General features: G+C 37.2%; 1 protein-coding gene across 1 annotated transcript in view; it reads right to left on the bottom strand.

Moving 5' to 3' along the window:
- Positions 1 to 24,933, bottom strand: part of ANKEF1 (ankyrin repeat and EF-hand domain containing 1) — a 73,183-nt gene extending 48,250 nt beyond the window's left edge. Inside the window, exon 1 of the mRNA XM_045194867.2 lies at positions 24,320 to 24,933. Coding sequence (XP_045050802.2) covers positions 24,320 to 24,340 — 21 coding nt within the window. The 5' untranslated portion in view covers positions 24,341 to 24,933. The remainder of the gene's footprint in view (positions 1 to 24,319) is intronic.
- Positions 24,934 to 25,215: the final 282 nt, after the last annotated feature.

The following is a 25,215-nucleotide window of genomic DNA, read 5'->3' as shown; positions in this document are numbered from 1 at the left end:
GAGGAGTGAGCTGGCATATTAAAAACTGTGGCTCTCTTCAATAAAACTTAATGAATCTAATTAATACTCATAATAGGGAACAATTATTTCCTTTAGAAAGATAAATGCATTAAAATTATTTTAATTGACTAATATTTAGTGTTGACCAAGAAAAGCCAGGTACCATCACCATAATTGCAATCCAAACTTGAACATATGAACCAAAGTTTATAATGTGAACAAATGGTTTGATCTAAAAATGTTGAAGTACTTAATTTCCAATGCATTTATCCCAACCTTTAAGAAAAATCGGTAACATTCTATGGGCTGCAGATTCCTGGCCCTGGCCTGGCCCTTGAAGCACCTGTGGTTTAATGGGAGGAGACAGGGGCATAGATACAGTCACATTATAAAATCAGCGCTATGCTCAGGGGTATGAAAGAACAATAGGAACTCACAGTGACAGTAGGGATTTGTTTGGCCTGCAGGAAAACCTTTACTAAAATGGAGGTATTTTAATTTGAAAGTTGTTTGTAGTTTGTCTAGTAATGAAAAGAGGACATGAATAAATGAGTAAAAAAATGTTCTGCTCATAAAAAACAGCAAGGGCAAAGGCAAGGAGGAGAGAACACTCACTGTGTGAAAACCAGAAATAGGACACAAATCATGTATTGTTTATCAATGTCAAGTGACTGACAAGCCATATGGGATCTATTTGCCTTCTTTTAAATGTACTTTCAAATAGAAGAAACAAAACAAATTGTATTTCATTCAGTTAACTTGCTTCTTTCTGAATGAGGAACATGCTTTCTAATCTGTTGTAGAAGGAACAAACAGGTTTGCATTAGACATTGTCCTGTTGCTGTGATCAGTGTGTCCGAAACAGTGAGTACCAGATCAAGCAGTGCTAATGCTCAGTTGTATTAAATAGCTCCCACTGGGATATTATTCCCAAAATAAATATGACTAACATTGAAAAACAAACAAACATAGTAATTTTTAGAACAACAAGAGATTCTGAGAGATGGCCAATGGGGTACATGGGGAAGTGCAGGTCAGCTTGGATGTTCTGAGGGACTCCCTGACCAACTCTGGGTCCCTTTTCATGCAGGAACATTGTTATGGGTACTCCCATTCCTTGCTTAGCTTGGCTGCTGACCCCTTGCTAGTTGCCTTTTCTTTTTTTTTTTTTTTTAATTTTTATTGTTATTCAATTAGAGTTGCACGCCTTTTCTCCCCATCCCTCCACTCCACCTCAGCTGAACCCACCTCCCTCCCCCCCTCCCCCCTCCCCCCTGGTTTTGTCCATGTGTCCTTTATAGTAGTTCCTGTAATCCCCTCTTCCCACTGTCCCCCCCACCCCCGGCTATTGTTAGATTGTTCTTAACTTCAATGTCTCTGGTTATATTTTGTTTCCTTTTTTCTTCTATTTCTTATGTTCCAGTTAAAGGTGAGATCATATGGTATTTGTCCCTCACCACCTGGCTTATTTCACTTAGCATAATGCTCTCCAGTTTCATCCATGCTGTTGCAAAGGGGATAAGCTCCTTCTTTCTTTCTGCTGCGTAGAATTCCATTGTGTAAATATACCATAGTGTTTTGATTCACTCATTTGCTGATGGGCACTTAGGTTGCTTCCAGTACTTGGCTATTGTAAATTGTGCTGCTATGAACATTGGGGTGCACAGGTTCTTTTGGATTGGTGTTTCAGGGTTCTTAGGGTATAATCCCAGCAGCGGAATTGCTGGGTCAAAGGGCAGTTCCATTTTTAGTTTTCTGAGGAAATTCCATATTGTTTTCCACAGTGGCCTGACCAGTCTGCATTCCCACCAACAGTGCACTAGGGTTCCCTTTTCTCCGCATCCTCTCCAACATTTGTTTGTGGATTTGTTTATGTTGGCCACTCTGACTGATGTGAGATGGTACCTCATTGTGGTTTTAATTTGCATCTCTCTGATGGCTAGTGATGCTGAGCATCTTTTCATATGTCTCTGGGCCCTCTGTATGTCTTCCTTGGAGAAGTGTCTGTTCAAGTCCTTTGCCCATTTTTTAATTGGGTTGTTTGAGCTCAAAGAGAACAACCAGAAACTACAGGGAAACTACAATGAACTCACTGCAAACTATATCAACATGAAAAAGGAAATAGAAACTATCAACAAGGGCCAAGAGGAAATGAAGAATACAATTTCTGAATTGAAGAACACAGTAGAAGGAATGAAAAGCAGACTTGATGAAGCAGAGGATCGGATCAGCGAGCTGGAGGACAAAGTAGAAAAAAACACCCAGAAAGAGCAAGAAAAGGAAAAGAGGCTCAGAAAGAATGAAGAGGTAATAAGGGAAATGCAGGACAACATGAAACGTAACAATATCCGTATAATAGGAATACCAGAAGGAGAAGAAGAAGAGCAAGGGATAGAAAACCTGTTTGAAAAAGTAATGATGGAAAATTTCCCTAATCAGAGGAGAGAAAAAGTCACCCAAATCCAGGAAACACAGAGAGTCCCAAGCAAGAGGAACCCAAAGAGACCCACTGCAAGACACATCATAATTAAAATGGCAAATTTCCAAGACAAAGAGAGGATCTTAAAGGCAGCAAGGGAGAAAAAGGAAGTAACATACAAGGGAGCCCCAATAAGGTTAGCAACTGACTTCTCAATGGAAACGCTCCAAGCCAGAAGAGAATGGCAAAAAAAATATTCCAAGTAATGAGAACCAGAGGCTAGTTGCCTTTTCCACTAGACTAGACTTCAGGGCCCATCCCTTGCTTCCAGATAAACCTTGCCCAGAATCAGGTCTCTCAGTACTTTCCCCTACTCTCCACCCAGCACCACAGTACTGACTCCTTAATCTCCATCCTGTGCACCCTATCTGCAGTTGTCCCTTCTATCTTTTTTTGTTGTTTTTCCATTTGCATTAATACAAAAAAATCTCATTCCCAGGGAACCCAGAATATTAAAAAATAAAATATGGGTATGACTAGAAAATTCAGACAGTTCAGAAAGAAATGACATGAAAAGTGAAATTCTGTCCTTTCTCTACATATCTCTTTCTCCAAAGGATGTGTTATTATTAATTTCTTATGATTTCCTTCCAGGAAAACTAATGTATAAATATGCTTCATTCTTTCACTGGGGTAAATGTTATCAAATCTATTTTTTAAGGCCATGCTCAATGTTACCAAAAATTTCAGTATATTTGCAATTTGAAAAGTACTTTCTTTGGGTAGTTTTAAGTTCTTCTGTTTTTGGTTACTTGTCTTTTCAAATTTTAATATTGTGTCTGACTTTTTTTTCCTTTCTTCCTTTCTTTCTTTCAATTAGCTTCATCACTAAGTTACCTATTCTATTACTTTGCTTTCAACTTATCTACTTTTCTTTCTTTCTAGTTCATCAATTTTGTTTTTATCTTTATTGCCTTACTTTTCCTTGGGTTTATTTTGTTATTATTTTCTAATGTTGGGTCTGGAGTAGTTAATTCTTTTGTTCTTTTGTTTTCACTCTTTCCTTTTAGTGATGTAGGTACATAAAGCTATGTATTTTTCTGTGTTTCAGGTTTTAATGTTTATTGTTTTAATTATAATAACTTTCTAGATACTCTGCAACTATAATTTGATTACTCCTTTGATTCCAGATATTTTATGGGAGGAAAACTAAAAATTTTCTAGGTAGTTGCAGTTTTTCTCTTCAATTTGGTTATTATTTTTTAGGTTTACTTTGTGTACATGTGTGCACATCTAGAATGTAGTCTGTACTATTTCTACTTTCTGTTCTAATACATGGAAAATTTTTATATATGAGGGATTAAAATAAAATACATTATTTTTAATGGATGTGCCACTTACTATATTTTTATAACTTCAGGTCAATTTTTGTTCAGAAATTAAAATTCTTACATATGTATTGCTCAATTTTCTAACATTTTTATAGATTGTTTCTTTTTTTGTTATGATGTTTACTGGTTAATATTTTTTGCTATCTTATTGTTTAGGTAAACTTTTTGCTATGAATTGGACTTTTAACCTTTATGTGTTTTGTCTCTTTTAAGCTTCTCTTCTCTGATACTAACATCACACCTTCAAGTTTATATTAATATTTTGCTGGTCTGGATTCGTTTATTCTTTAAAATTTTCCCTTTTAGTATTCCTTTATTTTATATTTCTGTGTTTTATACAATATCTATTTGTTGCTACTCAATCCATGATAATATTTTTATTCATTTTAATTTTGACATTTTTAAGAGGAAAGATTTTTTAAATTTATTTTTGTAAATCTTAAGAATTTTGTAAATCTTTTATTTAGTTAGTTATATATTGACATTTTTAAGAGAAAAGTTATATTTAGATTTATTTTTATCATCTTGATATCTTTTCTGCTTTCAATATTATGAGTTCAATTCAACCAGCCTTTAAATCTATAAACTAATATTCATTTTACTAGACTTTTTTTAGATTTGGACTTCAATTTTGGGGAAAATTATTTAGATACTTCTTTGCCAGTGGCAGATTCAGACTAAGAGTAGCATCAGGTATAGGACAAATAGACATTAATTACATAGGACTTTCTGAGAAAATGTGCTTAAGCCATTGAATTTTTCTCAAAACCAATGGGAGTTTGAGGAAATCTAGCATCAGAATAGTTACTGTGAGAAAAACAAACAAAAGCAAAAAATACTTATATCTAAAAGAATGCATTTCAACATAAGTTAGAGTAGCCCAGAAGTAGTGACTAAAAATACTAAGTAGGCATTCCCAAGAATACTAAGTAGCTATTACTGCTCAAAAATGTATTGGTCAGCTGGTTGGGTCTTCTCGTCTCCCTCCTGCATCTGTGGTCAGATGCAGGTCAGGTAGGTCGCTCTGCTGATCTCAGGTTGGCTATCTCGTGTTTGGGGGTCTGTGGCTGAAGGCTGGTCTGGTGTGGCCTCAACTAGGACCGTTGGGCTCTGCTATATATGTACTCTCATCCTCCAAAAGTCTGGCCACGGCTTATTCCCAAAGTGCTGGCAGGACTCCAAAAGAGAGAGCAAAGTTTGAGATCCCATGAGTTCCAGGCTGGGAACTGGCTCACTCTCAATTACACATTCTATTGGCCTACTCCAGTCCAAAAGCCAGCCCAGATTCAAGAGGTAGGAAAACAGATGCAGACACATGCTGAAGAGAATAGTTGTGAAGTCACCATGCAAAGAGCACACAGGGTCAAAGAACTGAAATACTTTGACAATCCATGCTCCATATGTTACTACTTAGGATTAAAATCCTTCGCATTCATACTCTCCACTTCATGTACCTCAAGCTTTCTTAGAGTCTTCAGTATTCTTCATTAGAAGACTATTTCATCACAGAAAAAAATGGAATGATGTCTATTGTGCAGCAATTCATTTGGGAACTCTCATAATGTGCTGTCCTGTGCCCTGAGGTCAGCATTTCCATTTTGAAGTTCTGAGCTTGTTCAAACCCTGGAAATATTGAGAATGTTTATGTAACAACATAAGAACTTTCCATGAATCTATACTTTTTAGACTAAAAATAATTGGAGAAAATTAATATTTATGTATATTGGCATTTAAAAACACTAGTTCAAATTTAAAAAGGTGGATTTTATATAGCTGCTGATAGATCTTATTATAGTCATGTCTATATTCAAGTATTATGCTTTTTCTCTGAATGATTAATTATATACTTGAGATTTGTGAGCATACAAATATAGCCCCATGACTCCATGAAAGTTATGTTTATATTATTTTTCTCAGTCATACTTACTACTAGCACTCTCCAGTTAAATAAACCTGGATGTAAAGAGCACAACCCTGAGAAACAAAAGCCTTTCCAAATATAATTGTCTAAATTTATCAGGCCTACTTCAGAAACATAAGTCTTGTTTTAAAAGAAATCTATAATTTGGTCCTTTTGAACTTGTCATGACTAACACTGACATCAAATCATAGTGTCAGAGATGTTACTTAGTAAAACTGCTGGAGATCAAAATTTGAAATTAAAAAAATTATCCAGAATGTATGCATCATTATTTTTTCTTTATTCAGCAAACCATTCACAGGTAAAGTGAAATGGGGAATTCAGGCATTCTCAAGTACTTCGAGTGCTACTTGATTGAATTTTAGTTAGCCTTGAGATATATATTGGGATAATTATCACATATGATAAAAAGAAGGTAAAATTACTTATTCCAATAAGTTATCTCCTCTGTGGTCAAATCTACTAAGTAATATGAAATGAAAATTTTGAAACAATTATGGTATCTCATTAAAACCAAATTTAAATAATTAGCTAGTTGATCATCTTTATTATAATCTATTTCTGTCAGTGGTCTTTAAGAACAATTAAAATAGGAATGCTATTAGCTATTTATCCATAAATGAAAAATTTTGCTCTGCTCTTAATAATGCCTGGCTACTAATTACAGACAAATTAATTAATTAAACACAGTGAAAGAAAACTAAAACCCAAAGAGACTGTAGTCTAGACAAATTATAAATAAGGGTATCTATTTTCTGGTAAATATATTGAATTGCATTTCCGTATTTAATCTCATTTAATCAATACAGCAACCTATTTGTCAGTTTGGGCAAGTTTTATTAAATAAACTGTGTATCTGTAAGTTTACATGACTGCCTGAATTCAGCTAATCTATGTGGACCCAGGATGTTGCCCACCCCAAAGCACCTGCTCTCTCTACCAAAGCAGCACTGACATCTGACCCTATCTGTGTACACTTTAGGAAGCTGAGGCACAAGCAATGTTGATGGAGTTAGAGAAAGGAAGTCAAAGGTCACAATGAAACAATTTTCTGCCCTGAAAAATGCCACCAAAAGGATGGACTCAGTTTCTAAAAACTATTTTCCAGCAAATGAGCCCAATCTGCTTAATTGAAATCATGGAAAATCTCAAAAAGTAAAGCATGTGGATTTCAAATCCTATATTAAATTTCACTCTGTCAATGTTAAGGCTTGCATTTTATTTCATAAAAAATAAGAACCAATTAATAATATTGGTAATGTTATTGATTATAAAGTTTTGTATTCTATTATGCCTTGTGGGTATATTGTTACTGTTCAGCATCTACTCACCCTCCTTATGACCTCCATGGAAAGAGTGCACTTCTTTGCCCTAGTGATGTCATGTCACTTTCTTTGGCCAAAGGAATGTGACCCAAAGTGACAAAATAATCATGTGCTAACTCCAAGCCTACATCTTAAAAGTCAACACAAGTGTCCCTTTGTCCTTCTTGTGCTTGTGCCATTGCCATGAGAAGATCATGCCTCAAGCAGCTTCCAGTCCAAGGAGGATGAGGGACTTGTGGACCAGACATAGACCCAACCTGCAGCTCAGAGCCCAGCACAGCCATGCCCAGCCTAGATCAGCTGAATCTCAGCCAGCCCACCATAGAATCATTGGTATAAGTGGGTGAAAGACCAAGACTAATGAAAGTATTTACACTGCTCTTCTCCAGTGAGTGGGAGCTATAGCAAATCTTTAAGCATAAAAACAAGCTCCCACATTACATTTTCCCAAGATTATTCTTGAAGTCATGTGCAGGAAAAATACAAACATGATTTCAATTTGGTGCCAGGACTTTAACATGTAATGAAGCAATAAGAAGAATAGCTAGAACTGTGTGAAAACTCAGTGTTGGAAATTTTTAAAAATATATTTATTGATTATGTGATTACAGTTGTCCCATTCCACCCCCCTCACTCCACTCCATCCTGCCCACCCCCTCCCTCCCACATTCCCCCCCTGTAGTTCATGTCCATGGGTCATACTTATAAGTTCTTTGGCTTCTACATTTCCTACACTATTCTTACCCTCCCCCTGTCTATTTTCCACCTATCATCTATACTACTTATTCTCTGTACCTTTCCCCCCCTCTCCCCCTCCCACTCCCCTATTGACAATCCTCCATGTGATCTCCATCTCTATGGTTCTGTTCCTGTTCTAGTTGTTTGCCTAGTTTGCTCTTGTTTTTGTTTTAGGTGTGGTCGTTAATAACTGTGAGTTTGCTGTCATTTTTACTGTTCCTATTTTTGATCTTCTTTTTCTTAGGTAACTCCCTTTAACATTTCATATAATAAGGGCTTGGTGATGATGAACTTCTTTAACTTGACCTTATCTGAGAAGCACTTTATCTGCTTTTTCATTCTAAATGATAGCTTTGCTGGATACAGTAATCTTGGATGTAGGCCCTTGCCTTTCATGACTTGGAATACTTCTTGCCAGCCCCTTCTTGCCTGTAAGGTCTCTTTGGAGAAATCAGCTGACAGTCTTATGGGAAGACCTTTGTAGGTAACTGTGTCCTTTTCTCTTGCTGCTTCTAAGATTCTCTCCTTCTGTTTCATCTTGGCTAATGTAATTATGACGTGCCTTGGTGTGTTCCTCCTTGGGTCCAGCTTCTTTGGGACTCTCTGAGCTTCCTGGACTTCCTGGAAGTCTATTTCCTTTGCCTGATGAGGGAAGTTCTCCTTCATTATTTGTTCCAATAAGTTTTCAATGTTTTGTTCTTCCTCTTCTCCTTCTGGCACCCCTATAATTCGGATGTTGGAACATTTAAAGATGTCCTGGAGGTTCCTAAGCCTCTCCTCATTTTTCCAAGTTCTTGTTTCTTCATTCTTTTCTGGTTGGATGTTTGTTTCTTCCTTCTGGTCCATACCATTGATTTGAGTCCCAGTTTCCTTCTCATCACTATTGGTTCCCTGAACATTTTCCTTTGTTTCTCTTAGCATAGGCTTCATTTTTTCATCTGGTTTTCGAACAAATTCAACCAATTCTGTGAGCGCCTTGATAACCAGTGTTTTGAACTGTGCATCCGATAGTTTGGCTATCTCTTCCTCACTTAGTTGTACTTTTTCTGGAGCTTTGAAGTGTTCTGTCATTTGGGACTTTTTTTTTTTTTTTTTTTGGTCTTGGCGTGTCTGTTACTTTAAGGGGCGGAGCCTTAGGTGTTTACCAGGGGCCGGGTAATGCTGGTCGCTGCACTGTGATGCTGTATGTGGGGGAGGGGCCGAGAGGGAGTAATGGCGCCCGCTCCACTCTCCACCGGATCTCAGTCTTTCACTCTGCTACCCACAATCAAACTGGGCCCCTCTGGTGCTGGTTCCTGAGTGGGTGAGCTTGTGCACACTCTAGGCCCCTGTGGGTCTCTCCAACGACCTCTCCTGTGCGGCTGGGAGTCTCTCCTGCTGCCGCCCCAACCCCCATGGGCACTTTCAATCAGAGGTTTGTGGCTTTATTTCCCCGCGCTGGAGCCCTGGGTTACACCGTCTGCTTCGCTCCCCTCCATTTGTCCCAGTTTATCTGTGCATGAGTGTGGGGCTGCGGGGTACCACCCTCCACTCTGCCTGCCCCATTCTCCGCCACTCTGAGTCCGGCCCTCTCGGTTTATCTACGTGAATGTGGGGCGGCAGGGTCTGCCCGTGGTCAGACTGTCTGCCCTGTTCGTCCCACACTCTGGCAGTCTCGGTCTTGCCACAGCCACGCGAGTCCTCTCCGCCCCGGCTGCCCGTCTCCGCCCCTCCTACCGGTCTGGATGAATGTTTATTTTTTATTTCCTTGGTGTCAGACTTCCTTGCAGTTCAATTTTCTGTCAGTTCTGGTTGTGTGAGGAGGCGCAGTGTGTCTACCTACGCCGCCATCTTGACTCTCTCAGTGTTGGAAATTTATCCAAAGGAAATAATGAACCTACACCTCTGGAAATATGGTTGCCACCTATTTGGGGATTTTTGCATAAGAACAAGCACGCAGAAAAGTTCCATAGTTGTTTTCTATTGTCCTTAATTTGGTCTTTCTTGGTAGGGGTCTTCAGATAAGGCCATCAGTTAATTTTTATATTTTCTTAAAAGTATTTGAATGGCCTTCCTAAGAATTAACTATATCTGAACATCAAATGAATTGTTGACTCATTTTGTTCAAGACTGAAAGCAAATCGAATAAATGTGCTATTGAACCTGTTAATGAATTGTTTTCAATTCATATAAGAACTAGCAGCACTTATTTGTAGGATTTCTATGCTGGGGCTCATCAATATTAAGTACTTCATTATGAAAAGCTAGGTAATTGGGACACCCCATAGTTATTAGTGTCAAATAGAAAACAAATAATCACTGGCTAATAAAGATAATTCAATAGTAGAGAGCCTAAGGCAGTCATTTTTAATTCTGCTCATACATTACAATCACCTGGGAATATTTATTTTAAAACAAATCCTCTGGTGAGGATTAAAAGAATCCCATTCTTTTAAAAAATAATCAGGGTAGTAAAAAAAATACTCCAGACCAAAGAATTACCATTTTTAAAAGCTTTTCTGGGTGATTTTACTGTGCAATCAGAGTTGAGAAAGGGCATGTATGTTTTATACAATTTTTTAAAAGCCAAATAATCTCAATAGTTTACCTATGCAAAAAATGCCCATGAAAAGCACCATTCCATATAGCCTAACCAGTTTTAGTGTGTAGTTCAGTGTCATTAAGTATATACATATTGTTTTGTTACCATCACCCCCATCCATCCACAGAACTCTTCATTATGCAAAACTGAAACTCTGCTGAACTGAAACTGAAACTGAAAAACTGAGATTAAATAATAAATCTCCATTGCTCACATGGCCAGTTTCTGGTAACTACCATACCACTTTTGGTCTCTATAAATTTTATAATTCCAGATACCTCATATAAGCAGAATCGTACAATATTTGTCCTTTTGTGAATATCTTCTTTCGCATAACATAATATCCTCACAGTTTATCCATGATGTAGCATATGTAAGAATTTCTTTCCTTTTTAAGACTTAATAATATTCCATGGTATGTATAGTCTACATTTTGTTTATATATCCAACTGTCAATGGACATTCTACACTTTGGCTGTTGTGAGTAATACTGTCGTGAACATGAGTGTACAAATATCTCTTCAAAATATTCCTGCTTTCAATTCCTTTGGGTATATACCCACAAATGGAATTGCTGGGTCATATGGTAGTTCTAGTTTTCCTTTTTTAAGGAATCAGCATACTGTTTTATATACTGGCTGCACCATTTTACATTCCCACCCACAGCACACAAGGGATTAAATTTCTCAATATCTTCACTAACACTCGTTATTTTTTGGTTTTAATAGTAGCCATTCAAGAGATCCAAGATGGCAGCTGAGTAAATAGAAGCTACACTAACCTCCTCTGAGGACCAACTGGAATTACAACTAAATAATAGAAAAATGATCCTGAATAACCAACTGAACACTAGCTAGGGAGAAGCCTTATATCCAAGGACTTATGGAAGAAACACCACCACCACAACAAGACTGGTAAGAACTGTAGAGGTGTGAGAGGGCTGGCTGGACTCCCAAGGGTGGCAGATGGAGTTCTGGAGGGATATTTCAACAGTTGGGGGCGTTCTCCCTGAGAAGAGTGGGTCATAAACCCCAGGCTGGGCTCCTAGGCCTAGAGCACCAGAACTGAGAAAGGAACCCAAATAACACCTGGCTATGAAAAGCAGCAGGAGAAAAGGCAAGAAATGCAGAGATCTTAAAGAGCCAATGCACAAAATCTTGTTAGCAGCCACTTATTCTGGGCTCATACAGACAGAGGGCAGAGTGGATTAGAGCCATGAGAGGAGAGTCTGGGGTTGGTGACTCTGTGGAGAGAGTTAAAGGGTCAGCTACAAGGACCCCTGTGCTGAGTCAATCCCCATACTGCAGAAGCCATCTTTCTCAGACAGAGTACTCCCCTCCTTGTAGCAACAACCTGGAGGGAGGTAGTAGCACAACTGGCAGGAATCCTTTTCTCCCCATGCTGTGGAGTTTAAGCCCAGCTTCTGAGGAGTACAGCTGGAAGCACTTTCAGTGATCAAGCCTAATAGAAAGCCTGCAGGTGAAGGAGGATCACTGGGAGCTTTAGCTAACCCTCCCTCAGGCCCATTGCTGGTAAAAGCTGGCTTTGCTGTGCAACTTGGTTCTTTCTGCACATACTCAAGGGAGGGAACCACAAGCTGTAGATCACTGATATCTCCAACAGGTTGTCCAGGGCCAGACACAGGCAATACCTGACATAGGCCAGACATAGGCAGTATCAGAGTCTTTACAGATCTACCTGATACACAGAAACAAAAACAAAGAGGTAGACAGAATGGGAAGATAAAGAAACAGGCCCCACATGAAAGAATGAGAAAATTCTTCAGAAGAAGAGCTACCAATTTTGCCATGTATAATACATACCCACGTTTTTGTGCCAATTATACATGGGATTATTATGCCCATTATTATACTCATGATATGTAATCATTATACCCATGTATAATTCTCATCCTTATTTTTCCCTCAAAAATTTGGGCAAAATTGTGCATTATATATGATAAATTAAATGTAGGCAAGCAATTTATCAGATACATAGTTTAAAGTAATGATTATAAGGATGTTCAACTGCATTTAAAAAGACATAGAAACCATAAAAAAGGACTGGTCAGAAATACAGAATGCAATAATGCAATATCTGAAATAAATAATACACTTGAAAGAACAGAGTAGGTTCAATGAAGCAGAGAATCAAATCAACCATTTGGAAGACAAGGTAGAAAAAACACCCAAGCAGAGAATCAAAAAGAAAAAAAGAATTTAAAAAATGAGGAGAGTTTAAGGGACCTTTGGGAAATCATGAAGTATAACAACATCTGCATCATGAGGATACCAGAAGAAGAAGAGAGTGAGGAAGGGATCAAAACCTATTTGAGGGCTTCCAGCCAAGATGGAGGCATAGGTAGATATTCACTTGCTTGAACAACCAAAAGAAGGATAACAACCAATTAAAAAAGCAAAAAAAAAAAACCAACCAGAACTGCCAGAAAATTGAACTGTATGGAAGTCTGACAACCAAGGAGTTAAAGAAGAAACATTCATTCAGACTGGTAGGAGGGTCAGAGGTGGGTAGTTGGGATAAAGAGGACATGTGGCAAGGTGGTGGTTGAAAGACCGGGAGGACCCACATTCACATATAGATAAACCAGGAGGAATAAGTGGAGAGCAAGACAGACCGGCAACCCAGGGTTCTAGTGCAGGAAAAGAAACCTTCGCAACCTCTGGCTGTAAAAATCTGTGGGGGTTGTGGCAGTGGGAAAAACTGCTAGTTTCACAGGAGGGTCCATTGGAGGGGCCCACAGGGTCCTAAAACATACACAAGCCTACCTACCTGGGAATCGCACCAGAAGGAAACATTCACTTGATTTGTGGGTAGCAGGGAAAGTTACTAAAAGAAGAGCGAGAGCTGAGCAAGGGGCATTGTTCCCTTTCTGGTGCCTCCTCCACATACAGCACCACAACGCAGTGAAGTGGGTTGCCCTGCCTTGGCAAATACCTGAGGTTCCACCTCATAGAACATAACAGGTGTTCCAAGACAGAGAAAAATGGCCCAAATGAAAGAACAGATCAAAACTCCAGAAAAAGAACTAAGGAATGAGGAGACAGCCAACCTATCAGATGCAGAGTTCAAAACACTGGTAATCAGGGTGCTCACAGAAATGATTGTGTACAGCCACAAAATAAAGGAAGAAGAGAAGGCCATACAAAATGAAATAAAGAAAGATATACAGGAAACCAACAGTGAAAGGAAGGAAACCAGTACTCAGATCAATGATTTGGAACAAAAGAAAGATATAAACATTTAAGTGGAACAGACTGAAGAAAAAAGAATTCAATAAAATGAGGAGAGGCTTAGGAATGTCTGGGACAACTTTAAACACTCCAACATCTGAATCATAGGGGTGCCAAAGGAGAAGAAGAAGAGTAAGAAATTGGAAACTTATTTGAAAAAATAATGAAAGAAAACCTCACCAATCTGGTGAAGTAAATAGACATATGGGTCCAGGAATCTCAGAGAATCCCAAACAAGTTGGACCCAAAGAGGTCCACACCAAGACACATCATAATTAAATTGCCAAAGGTTAAAGATAAAGAGAGAATCCTAAAAGTAGCAAGGGAAAAGTAGAGAGTTACCTACATAAGAGTTCCTGTAAGATTATCAGCTGATTTCTCAAAAGAAACCTAATAAGCAAGAAGGGACTGGAAAGAAGTATTCAAAGTCATGAAAGGCAAGGACCCACATACAAGATTACTCTATCCAGCATAGCTATCATTTAAAATCAAAGGGCATCGCTTGTTGGCCTTTTGGCTAAGATGAAGTACAAAACTGAAGGGCAGATAAACTGCTTCCCAGGTAAGGTAAAGATAAAAGAGTTCATTGTCACTGAGTCCTTATTATATGGAAAGTTAAATGAATTTATCTTTAAAAAAAAAGATCAAAACTATGAACAGTAAAATGACAACAAACTCACATCTATCAACAACTGAACCTAAAAAACAAAAACAAACTAAGCAAACAATTAAAACAGGAACAGAATCACAGAAATGGAATCACATGGAGGGATATTAGCAGGGAGGGGGAGAATTGGGGAAAAGGTACAGGGAATAAGAAGCAGAAATGGTAGGTACAAAACAGATAAAGGGAGGTTAAGAATAGTATAGGAAATGAAGAAGCCAAAGAACTTGTATGTACAACTCATGGACATGAACTAAGAGCAGGGAATACTGGAAAGAAGGAGGTACAGGGTGGAGGGGGATAAAAGGGAGAAAAAAATGGGACAATTGTAATAGCACAATCAATAAAATATACTTACAAAACCTATTTGAAGAAATAATGACAAAAATCTTCCCTAACCTGGTGAAGAAAAAAGACACACAAGTCAAGGAAAGTGCAGAGAGACCCAAACAAGACGGACCCAAAGAGGCCCACACTAAGACACATCATAATTAAAATGGCAAAGCTTAAATACAAGGAGGGAATCTTACAAATGGCAAGAGAAAAGCAGTTATTTAACTACAAGGGAGTCCCCATTAGACTGTCATCTGTTTTCTCAACAGAAACATTTCAGGCCAGAAAGGATTGACATGAAATATTCAAGGTGATGAAAAGCAAGAACCTACAACCAAGGCTATTATACCCAGCAAGGTTATTTAAAATTGAAGGAGAAATAAAGAGCTTTCCAGACAAGAAAAGTCTAAAGGAGTTTCTTACCACCCAAATAGTATCACAACATATGTCAAAGGGCTTGCTTAAGAAGAAAAAACAAAGAAAAAGAAAAAAACAGAGGAAAATAGTTAAAAATAAAATGACAATAAATACCTATCTATCAATAATCACTTTAAATGTAACAGACTTAGAGGTTCCAATCAAAGACATAGGGTAGCGGAATGGATAAGAAAACAAAACCCACATATGTGTTGTCTCCAGGAAACCCACCTCACAATGAAAGATACACACAGACTAAAAGTAAAGGGATGGAAAAAGATATTTCATGCAAAGGGAAAGGGAAATAAGTTGGGGTAGCAATACTTACATCTGACAAAATAGACTTTAAAACTGAGGCTAAAGTAAGAGACAAAGGACACTACATAATGATTAAGGGAGTAAAAAAACCAAAAGGATATAACACAAGTAAACATTCATGAACTCAACATAGGAGCACCTAAATATATAAAGCAAATACTGATGAGCATAAAGGGAGAGACTGACAGAAAGACAGTCTTCATAGGGGATTTTAACACCTCATTGATTTCAATGGATAGATCTTCCAGACAGAAAATCAAAACAAGACAACGGCCTTAAATGACACATTAGATCAATTGCATTTAATTGATACCTTCAGAGCATTTCACCCCAAAGCAGCAGAATATACATTCTTTTCAAGTGCATATGGAATGTTTTATAGGATAGACCATATGTTAGGACACAAAACAAGTCTCATTAAATTTAAGAAAATTGAAATCACTTCAAGCATCTTCTCTGACCACAATGCTATGAAACTAGAAATCAATCACAAGATGAAAACTGAGAAATACAAAAAAAAATGACATGTTATTAAACAGTGAATGAGTCAACAAAGAGATCAAGAAAGAAATCAAAAGATACCTTGAAACACATTAAAATGAGAACGCAACAAAAAATCTGTGGGATGCAGGGAAAACAATGCTAAGAGGGAAGGAAGTTCGTAGCATTATAGGCCTATCTCAAGAAACAAGAAAAAGCTCAAATAGAACCTACCTTTACACTTAAAGGAACTTGAAAAAGAATAACAAACAAAGCCCATAGTGAGTAGGAGAAAATCATAAAGATCAGAGGAGAAATAAATGAAATAGAGTCTAAAAATATGCAAAACATCAATGAATCCAAGAGCTGGTTCTTTGAAAAGATAAGAAAGATTGACAACCCTTTAACCAGATTCATCAAGAAAAAAGAAGAGGGGACAGAAATAAGTAAAATCAGAAATGAAAGAGGAGAAATAGCAACTGACACAAAAGAAGTAAGAACAACTTCTTACTGAACAACTATCTGCCAACAAATTGGACAATCTGGAGAAAATGGATAAATTCCTAGAAACATATAATCTTCCAGAATTAAATCAGGAAGAATCAGAGAATCCAAATAGACAGATTACACCTAGTGTTGAAGCAGTAATCAAATACTCCCAACAAACTAAAGCCCCGGACAAGATGGCTTCATAGGTGAATTTTACCAAACATTCCAAGGACTAATATCTCCTCTTCTCAAACTATTCCAAAAAAATTCAAGAGGAGGGAATACTCCTAAGCTCATTTTACAAGGCCAGTGTTATCCTAATTTCAAAATCAGATAAAGACACTACAAAAGAAAATTATTGGTCAGTATTTTTGATGAATGTAGATGCTAATATCCTCAAAAACTATCAGCAAACTGAATACAGCAATAGATCAAAAAGATTATACACCATGATCAAGTGGGATTTACTCTGAGTTTGCAGAGTTGATACAACATTCACAAATCAATAAATGTGATATGCCACATAAACAAAATGAAGGAGAAAAAACACATGATCATATCAATACATGCAGAAAAAGCAACTGATAAAATTTAGCACCCATCTCTGATAAAATCTCTCAGCAAAGTGGGAACTAGGGTGTATACTTAAACATAATAAAGTCCATATATGACAAACCCACTGTCAGAATCACATTCAAAGGGCAAAAACTACAAGTTTTCCCCTTAAGATCAAGACCAAGACAGGGATGGTCACTTTCACCTCTCTTATCCAACATAGTACTGGAAATCTTAGCCACAGCAATCAGACAAGAAGAAATAAAATGCATCCAAATAGGAAAGGAAGAAGTAAAACTGTCATTATTTGCAGATGACAAGATTCTACCAAGAAACTATTAGAACTGATAAATGAATTTAGCAAAGTAGCAGGATGCAAAATTAATATCCAGAAATCTGTTGCATTTTTATGTGCTACTAATGAACTATCAGAAAGGGAAATTAAAAAAACAATCTCATTCACAATTGCTACAAAAAGAATAAAATACCTACAAATAAATTTAACCAAGGATGTAAAAGACCTGTACTCAGAAAATTATAAGACACTAAAGAAAAAAATTGAGGAAGGTAGAAATAAGTGGAAGCACATACTGTATTTGTGGATTTGGAGTAATTAAAATCGTTAAAATTTCCATACTACCCAAACAATCTATAGATTCAATGTGATTCTTATCAAGATATCATGGATGTGTTTCACAGAAGTAGAACAAATATTTCAAAAATTTATATGGAATTACAAAAGGCCCCGAACAACAACAGCGATCTTGAGAAAGAACAGTTTGAAAAAATCATGCCACCTATACTATATCAAACTATACTACAAGGCCATAGTAATCAAAACAGCATAGTACTGGCATAAAAACCGACACTTAGATCAATGGAACAGAATGGAAAGCCCAGAAATAAATCCTTGCCTTTATATTTAATTAATATTTGACAGAGGAAGCAAGCACATACAATTGGCTAAAGATAGTTTATTCGATAAATCATGTTTGGAAAATTGGACAGATGCAAAAAAATGAAACGAGCCTTCTGATTCTACACACAAGAATAAATTCAAATTGGATTAAAGGCTTAAATGTTAGACTAGAAATCATAAAAATCCTAAAGGAAAACATAGGCAGTAACATCTTAAACGTTGCTCATAGCAATATATTTTTTATATATGTCTCCTCAGGCAAGGGAAACAAAAGAAAAATATAAATAAATGGGACTACATCAAACTAAAAAGTTTTTGCACAGCAAAGGAAATCATCAACAAAGTAAAAAGATAACTCACTGAATGCAAAAACATATTCACTGGTACATCTGATAAGGGGTTAATATCCAAAATTTATAAAGAACTTATAAAACTGAACAACAAAAAATACCATATAACCCAATTTAAAAAAAGAGAAAGAGCAATGGTCCTAAATAGATACTTCTCCAAAAGGACATACATACAGATGGCCGGTAGACATTTAAAAAGGTGCTCAATGTCACTATCATCAGAGAAATGCAAATTAAAACCACAACGCAACATCACCTCACACCTGTCAGAATGGCTATCATCAATAAATCAACAAACAACAAGTGCTGGGGAGGATGTGGAGAAACTGGAACCCTTTTGCACCATTGGTGTGAATGTAGATTGGTGAAGCCACTGTGGAAAGTAGTATGGAATTACCTCAAAAAATTACAAATGGAACTGCCTTATGACCCAGAAATTTCACTTTTGGGAATTTATGTGAAGAAACCTGAAACACTAATTTGAAGGAATATAAGCACCCATATGTTTACTGCAGCATTATTTACAATAGCCAAGATTTGGAAGCAGCCGTGTCCATCAGCAGATGAGTGGATAAAAGAACTCTGGTACATTTACACAATGAAATACTACTTGGCTGTCAAAAGGAAGTAAATGTTACCCTTTGTGACAGCATGGATAGACCTGGAGAACATTATTCTAAGTGAAATAAGTCGGTCAGAGAAAGACAAATAAAATATGATTTCACTCATATGAAATCTAATGAACAAACTGAACTAACAAGGAAAACAGGCAGTTTCAGATAGAGAGGAGGTTGATAGCTTGGGGTGGGGGCTGTTGGGGATGGAGGGATCAAGCAAAAAAGAAAAAGGGCTCATGGACAGGGACAATAGTGTGATGATTACAGGGGAGGGGTACCTGGAGGTGGAAGAGACTATAAGGACAATAAGTAGTAATACAAATTCAATAAAAATATAAATAAATAAAAATAAGCAATATATTGAGCTATTAAAAATAAATTTTAAAAAATATTTCTTTTAAAAAATAGTAGCCATGCTAATGAATATAAGGTGGTTTTCATTGTTGTTTTGATTTGCATTTTCCTAATAGTTAGTGATGTGTAGCATCTTGTTATGTACTTACTATTTGTATACATTTTTTAAGAAATGTCTATTAACTTTTTTGCCCATTTTATAATCAGGTTTGGATTTGTTTTTGTTTTTCTTTTTGAGTTGTTGGAATTATTTATATATTTTGCATGTTAACCTCTTATGAGATAGATTATGCACAAATATATTCTCCCATCTCTTGGGTCGCTTATGCAATTTGTGTATTGTATTGATTGATGCACAGTTTTTAATTTTGATGTGGTATAGTTTATATATTTTCACTATTTTTGCCTCTGCCTTTGGTGCCACATTCAAGAAATTATTGCTAAACAATCCATTTACTTTTAGCAAAGTTTGTCTTCTAAGGCACAAAGATGATTTACAATGCAAATCAGTTGAACAACCAGAATTAATTTGCTCATTCAAAACACAGGATATTAATGAACAAAATTAACATTGGAAAACTGAGGTTTTATTGAAACTTTAACTTTTGAAAAAGTATTAAATTTGTTTAACTAGTTGATTACTTTGCCTGAGGTTTCTCATTAATATCTAGTTAATGGATTCTTTCAAAGAGAAACACAATGGGAACTTTTTGAAGTCTAATTCTAAGTATTATGTGTCTTTGTTTTGCCAAACTGTCTAGTACAGTGGGTAGCTCAAAGCATCTATTCAATTAACCCGTAAAATAATAAAACATTAGCCCACCAGTAGCTATTATTTACACCACGTATTCATTCAATGGGTGAACACACTGAGATCCTGAAGGAAAAGTATTCTAAGTAATCAATACTGAATGCAAAAGAGAAGCACTGCTTGCAGATACAACAAAAATGCATGGGCTTAGAAGTCTGGACGGCATCTCTGAACCACTGGGGTAATAGATACCTGTGGAATGCAGGTGTGCATATGATGTCACTCTTTCATTGTGAGTAGGTATTGCAATAAGAACATGGGGATATATTTTGGTCTCTAAGAAAATTTACTTCCAGGCCTGGCTGGTGTGGCTCAGTGGATTGAATGGCAGCCTGAGAACCAAAAGGTCACTGGTTTGATTCCCAGTCAGTGCACAGGCCTGGGTTGTGGGCAGGGTCCCCATTTGGGGGCATGTGAGTAGCAACTGATATCTCTCACACATCGCTCTTTCTCCTTTCCTTCCCCTCTCTCTAAAAATAAAGAAATAAAATCTTTTTTTAAAAAAGAAAATTTACTTCAAGAGTTTTTCCCTCAATTCTATAAATGCTCCTGAAAACTATGACCTTGTCCCGTGGGTACTCCTACATCTCATGCGTCCCTGAATTATTAGCAAGACATTTTGAGAGACCTTCTGTGCAAATTACCATCCTGGCTGACCAAGTTTTGCATCTAACTCATTTTATTGTGTAAAGTTTACAGTATTTGACACCTGAAGAAGCCTTCTAAGTCATTGGGTTTATATCCCCTTCTTTTTAAAAAGAGGCTTAGGAAGCCAGTGATTTGACACAAATAAGCTCCCCAAAGGGGTGTGTGGTCAAGATCCTAACTGGCTCCCAGATCCAAAAGCTTATATATTGTTAGAAATATCGTCAGAAGCAGAAACAAAAAGGATACAATAGGTATGCATTCCAGGTTTTGAGTCCCCTCCTTGTCTTGCAGGTTCTGAAAACTTGTTCTCCCTCAGCCATCCACAAAGCCAGAACATCTTTGGCGTCTAGTACTCTAACCCCCCAAGCCTAGTACCAAAGCCATGGGACCTCCCCCTCACAGCCCAAAGTCCACTTGAGCGGATTCCACTGCCCTCAGAAACAGGATGATGAACCCTTTTCCAATTTTCCCACTTTCAGCTACCTGTGAAAAAAGGGGCTTTATTCTGTAAAGATTAACATACTCAAAGTGTTGCTGTCTCTGTATTCACAAAATTATATTGACAAGATTGCCAATTTTCCAAAATGTTCAAATTCATCTGACCTTCCAAAGAACAACATCCGCTGGAAAATTATTGGACATCTGTACGGGTCACCTGGGGTTGAATTAAATTTTCAATATGCTGTGAAACTGGGTCAGTGCATTAGAATTGCATTTTAATAGTTACGAATGTACTAATAGTTGTGAATTTAATAACATGCTGTTCTTTAGCGCAAATTGGCAACACTCCCAGATCTCAGGAAGCGGACAAGAAATGAATTTCAAAATTCCTGATTAACAAATATGTATAAGAAGTCCGAAAAGACAAATTAAGAATCTCTTATTAAAGTACACAATAAAACCTATATTATCTTAGGAGTTATGATCATAAATAGGGCCTATGTGCACTGAAAAGGGCAACATTGTTTAATGGTGTGAGTAGCAACTAGAAAATTCAGAAGAAAAGTTTCTCTTCTGAGAATTTTTTATTCCAGTGAAACCACTGTACTTAGTCAACTATTTTCTAGATTGCTTAATCGGGCAAAACCAGGACAAAGAAATGGGAGTTGTAGGGGCTTAAATTTGTATTGGATATTATAGAGAACTTCTTAACAACAGGCTCCCTGTACAGCTCATGAAATACGCTTATGCAGAAATTGGACAACCATCTTTCAGGAATATTGAAGAAGATATTTCTTAATTCGATGAGAAGTACACTCAAAGACTTTCAAGGTCTTTTTGAATTTTAAGGCCATGCTGCTACATTCTGTAAAATGAAGCCAAAGGAATCTTAACTGAATCTCTCTGGTAAATAATATGTCTTAGAAATGAATCCTCACCTAACAGCATTTAGAATTTATCAAAACTAAATCTAGGTTTCTGGAACCCATCCATGGGACAGTCACAGCTTTTGGATGTGAAAAGGACAAGGGAGCTGCAGGAGCCTGGTGGGGCATGCCGCCCTACTGCCCTGTGGAGCCAGCAGGTGCTCGGAAGGCAGCTGTAAGGCAGGCACATGGTGGAGGTTGAAGGCAAGCCTCAAAGATATTTAAAATATAAAGCAGTTTTGGTTTCTTTTCTTACCAAATCATTACCACTGACCCTAATTTTTTACATTAGAAACAGACAGGATATAAGAGAGCTCTAGGACAAATGGCAAAGACTGAACAAGAAATCTTTCGTTGGGGTACAGCTATAGCCCATCATCACACCTGGATGGTAGCACAGTCAAGTGCAGAGGTTTCTCAGGAATCCAAACACTTATGCAAGGCAAGATTTTATGTTTGATCATAGCCAAGGCAAGCATGTTATGCCCCTTCACCCTTTGTCCATACTTCTCCCTCTTACCCTTGCCCCTTCGCTCTTCCCTAGGCCCCCTGACTCCAGTCAGTGCCTCACATTCAGGACGTGTTCTTTTGTCACTGCTGAATCAGAATTGACCTAAGCTGTGTCCTCATCCCTCTGGGTCTTCTAGGTAAGTCAATGAGCTAATTAAAATTTAAAGACAAAAAAAACCCCACAACCAATCTGTGTAATTCTTCCGTGATATTTGCATAATAGTTGAGTTTCCTTAGGTCTGAAAAAACCGTTTCACAAAATAATGCTTCTGTAATTGTAATTCCATGCAGGTGGTCAGCAGTTATGGGCAATGGATTATGGTCTGGTCTAGTCATATACCCCACATGCCACGAGATGGGTCACCCCCTCTACATCTGAGTATAAGTTTGGAAACTATGTGATGGTGAATTATTTTAAAATTCTTTACTATGATCTGTGCTAATTCAACAAAATGTATTCATTTCTTCTGTGGAGAGTTATTGCACTCAAACAAATGCCATAGCTAAAATGTGCATAACATTATTATATGAAAGTTAATTCCTCACTTCTTAAAGCTTAAGTATTTTCTTCTTTATTGTGCTTTGGTTTATTTTTTATTTTTGACACATTTTCCTATTTCTTTTTCAGCTTTATTGATTAGAAATTATACTTATTCAAGGTATACAATTTGTTAATATATATATAACTGTATATATTTAAACTATACAACTTCGTGTTTTGATACAAATATATATTGTAAAGTAATCATTGCAAGGTAATTAACATATGTATCACCTCACATAATTAGCATTTTTTTGTGGTGAGAACACTTATGATCTACTAAAAGTTTAAGTATTTATAGTCCATGGAAATAAGCTTATTATTTTTCTTATTGAGTATAATTTTGCTACTTTTTTCATAAGGAGTTCATTTAATTATTACCTTAAATAGAGACTAAAATAAGTTTTTAGTTTGTTGGAAAGAAATACTTCAAAGAGTTATGGTGTCAAGAGTCCTCCAGGCAGTGGAGATGAAATATGAAAACAAGGGCTTGGCTTTAAGAAGTAGTAATCACAATGACTAAAACAGAATCAATTTACCAGAGTCTTCTGCAAATTAACCAGATATTGTTCCTGAGAAAAATGTATCTATGTACCATAAAAATATAAAATTATACCACAAAAACCCAAACACAGGACACCTATTGTGGTCATTTATCTGACAATAACCAAGGCAAAAAGTGTTCCATTTGCTTCGCTGAACCAGTGATGAAACAGAAACAAGGCACCAGGTGATTCCAAATGAGACCAGTTTCCTGGTTTGAAGTGTCACTCTTAGATCACCCTGAATTTTTTTCCCTTACAATCTCCAATTTTCACAGGACACTAAACCAAAGGGAGTAAATTTCCTTTCTGCCATTTCACATGCACAAACGTTGTTTTTGCTCCAAGGACCATTTTGAAAACATACTGTCCAGTCGAGGACGAGTACTGATTACTTTTGCCACTTGGAGTCCAGGAACAAGTAGCAACCCAGAGACGGACAGAACATCCATCTCATACTTTCTCTTCTACTAAGCCTGTAGCCAAACTGCTTAAGAAAAGAGTGAAACAGAAGTTTCAACCTTTTGACCTGTGTCTAACCATTGCTCGGGAGAGATAATAACATGAGTAGGACTCCCTGTTTTTCTGATTAAGTGGTATTTTGAGATGAAAACAAGAACTATTGTAGTCCCTATAGAGGCCACCAAGTCCATTTTTGGAAAATGGAAGATAGTGATCAAAAGCATTAGTTTATTCTTCTCTGACATCAAGCATGCATATTACTTGTATTATCTCATTCACAAAAGGGAGAGTTAAACTAAATATCCCACATGCTTACCTTAAACAGTATCTCTCCCATAGAATAAAGACACCGGTTGGTCCAAATTCATTGATGAATAAATATAATGTTGTGCACAAGTTTCCTTTGTCCAGTAAAAATACCACTCAGGAGTAGTGAACGCAGTTAATGGAACCAGAAGCTTATACGATTGGAGGGCAGGATGTCTTTTTAAAAAAAGATAACTCTCAGTTGGTTGGGTCCCGGGTTCCAGCAAGTCTTCCCATCGGTCTCCTCCACTCCAGAGAGCTCGTCACTCTTTAGAAGAGATAACCACTTCTTTGGGCAAGAAAGCCCCTTTTCTTGAGGCTGGAAAAAGAACAGGAACCCTCCCAGAGTGGACTTTCTCTAAATTGCCTGCAAATGGCTTCCCAGAAGAATGCTTAGAAGAATCCAGTACCCGGACTCTGCCCTTGCTGATGTCACAGTTTTTTCCCATCTCTGTTTTGAAAATATAGAGAAGGACTAAGATAAAAATACCTGTGGCTGCTATAAAGTAAACAGCATATAGAATAACAAAAATGGCTAAAGCAAGCATGAGATCCACAACGAAAATGATCAGCTTTGCCAACATGTCCGCATTTATCCTTGTTCACGGAAGATACTTAAAAACTCACAAAGGCACCCATCATGCAATTATGTCTTTTTAAGATGTGGGCAGGAAAAAAGACATTTCCAGACATGCTAAAGTATGTTGCAATTCTTCCAAGTACCTACCAGGAAGGCTGTACAATATAATGCAATTTTTGATTTCCCAACTAATACAAAAAAGTGGCTAAAGGTGAAGCATGAGATATTGCTTCACTGTAACTATTCTGGTGGAGAGAAGTCCAGGGACTTATTTCATCCCCTAACTGTGTAACTGATTCACTTGGATTGGAATTTTCAAAGGGTAG

Source organism: Desmodus rotundus, chromosome 6 (genome assembly GCF_022682495.2).
Source record: "Desmodus rotundus isolate HL8 chromosome 6, HLdesRot8A.1, whole genome shotgun sequence".
In the NCBI taxonomy this organism is placed as follows: Eukaryota; Metazoa; Chordata; class Mammalia; order Chiroptera; family Phyllostomidae; genus Desmodus; species Desmodus rotundus.
The sequence above is the reverse complement of the archived record's forward strand: the minus strand, read 5'-3'. Positions and strand labels throughout refer to the sequence as shown.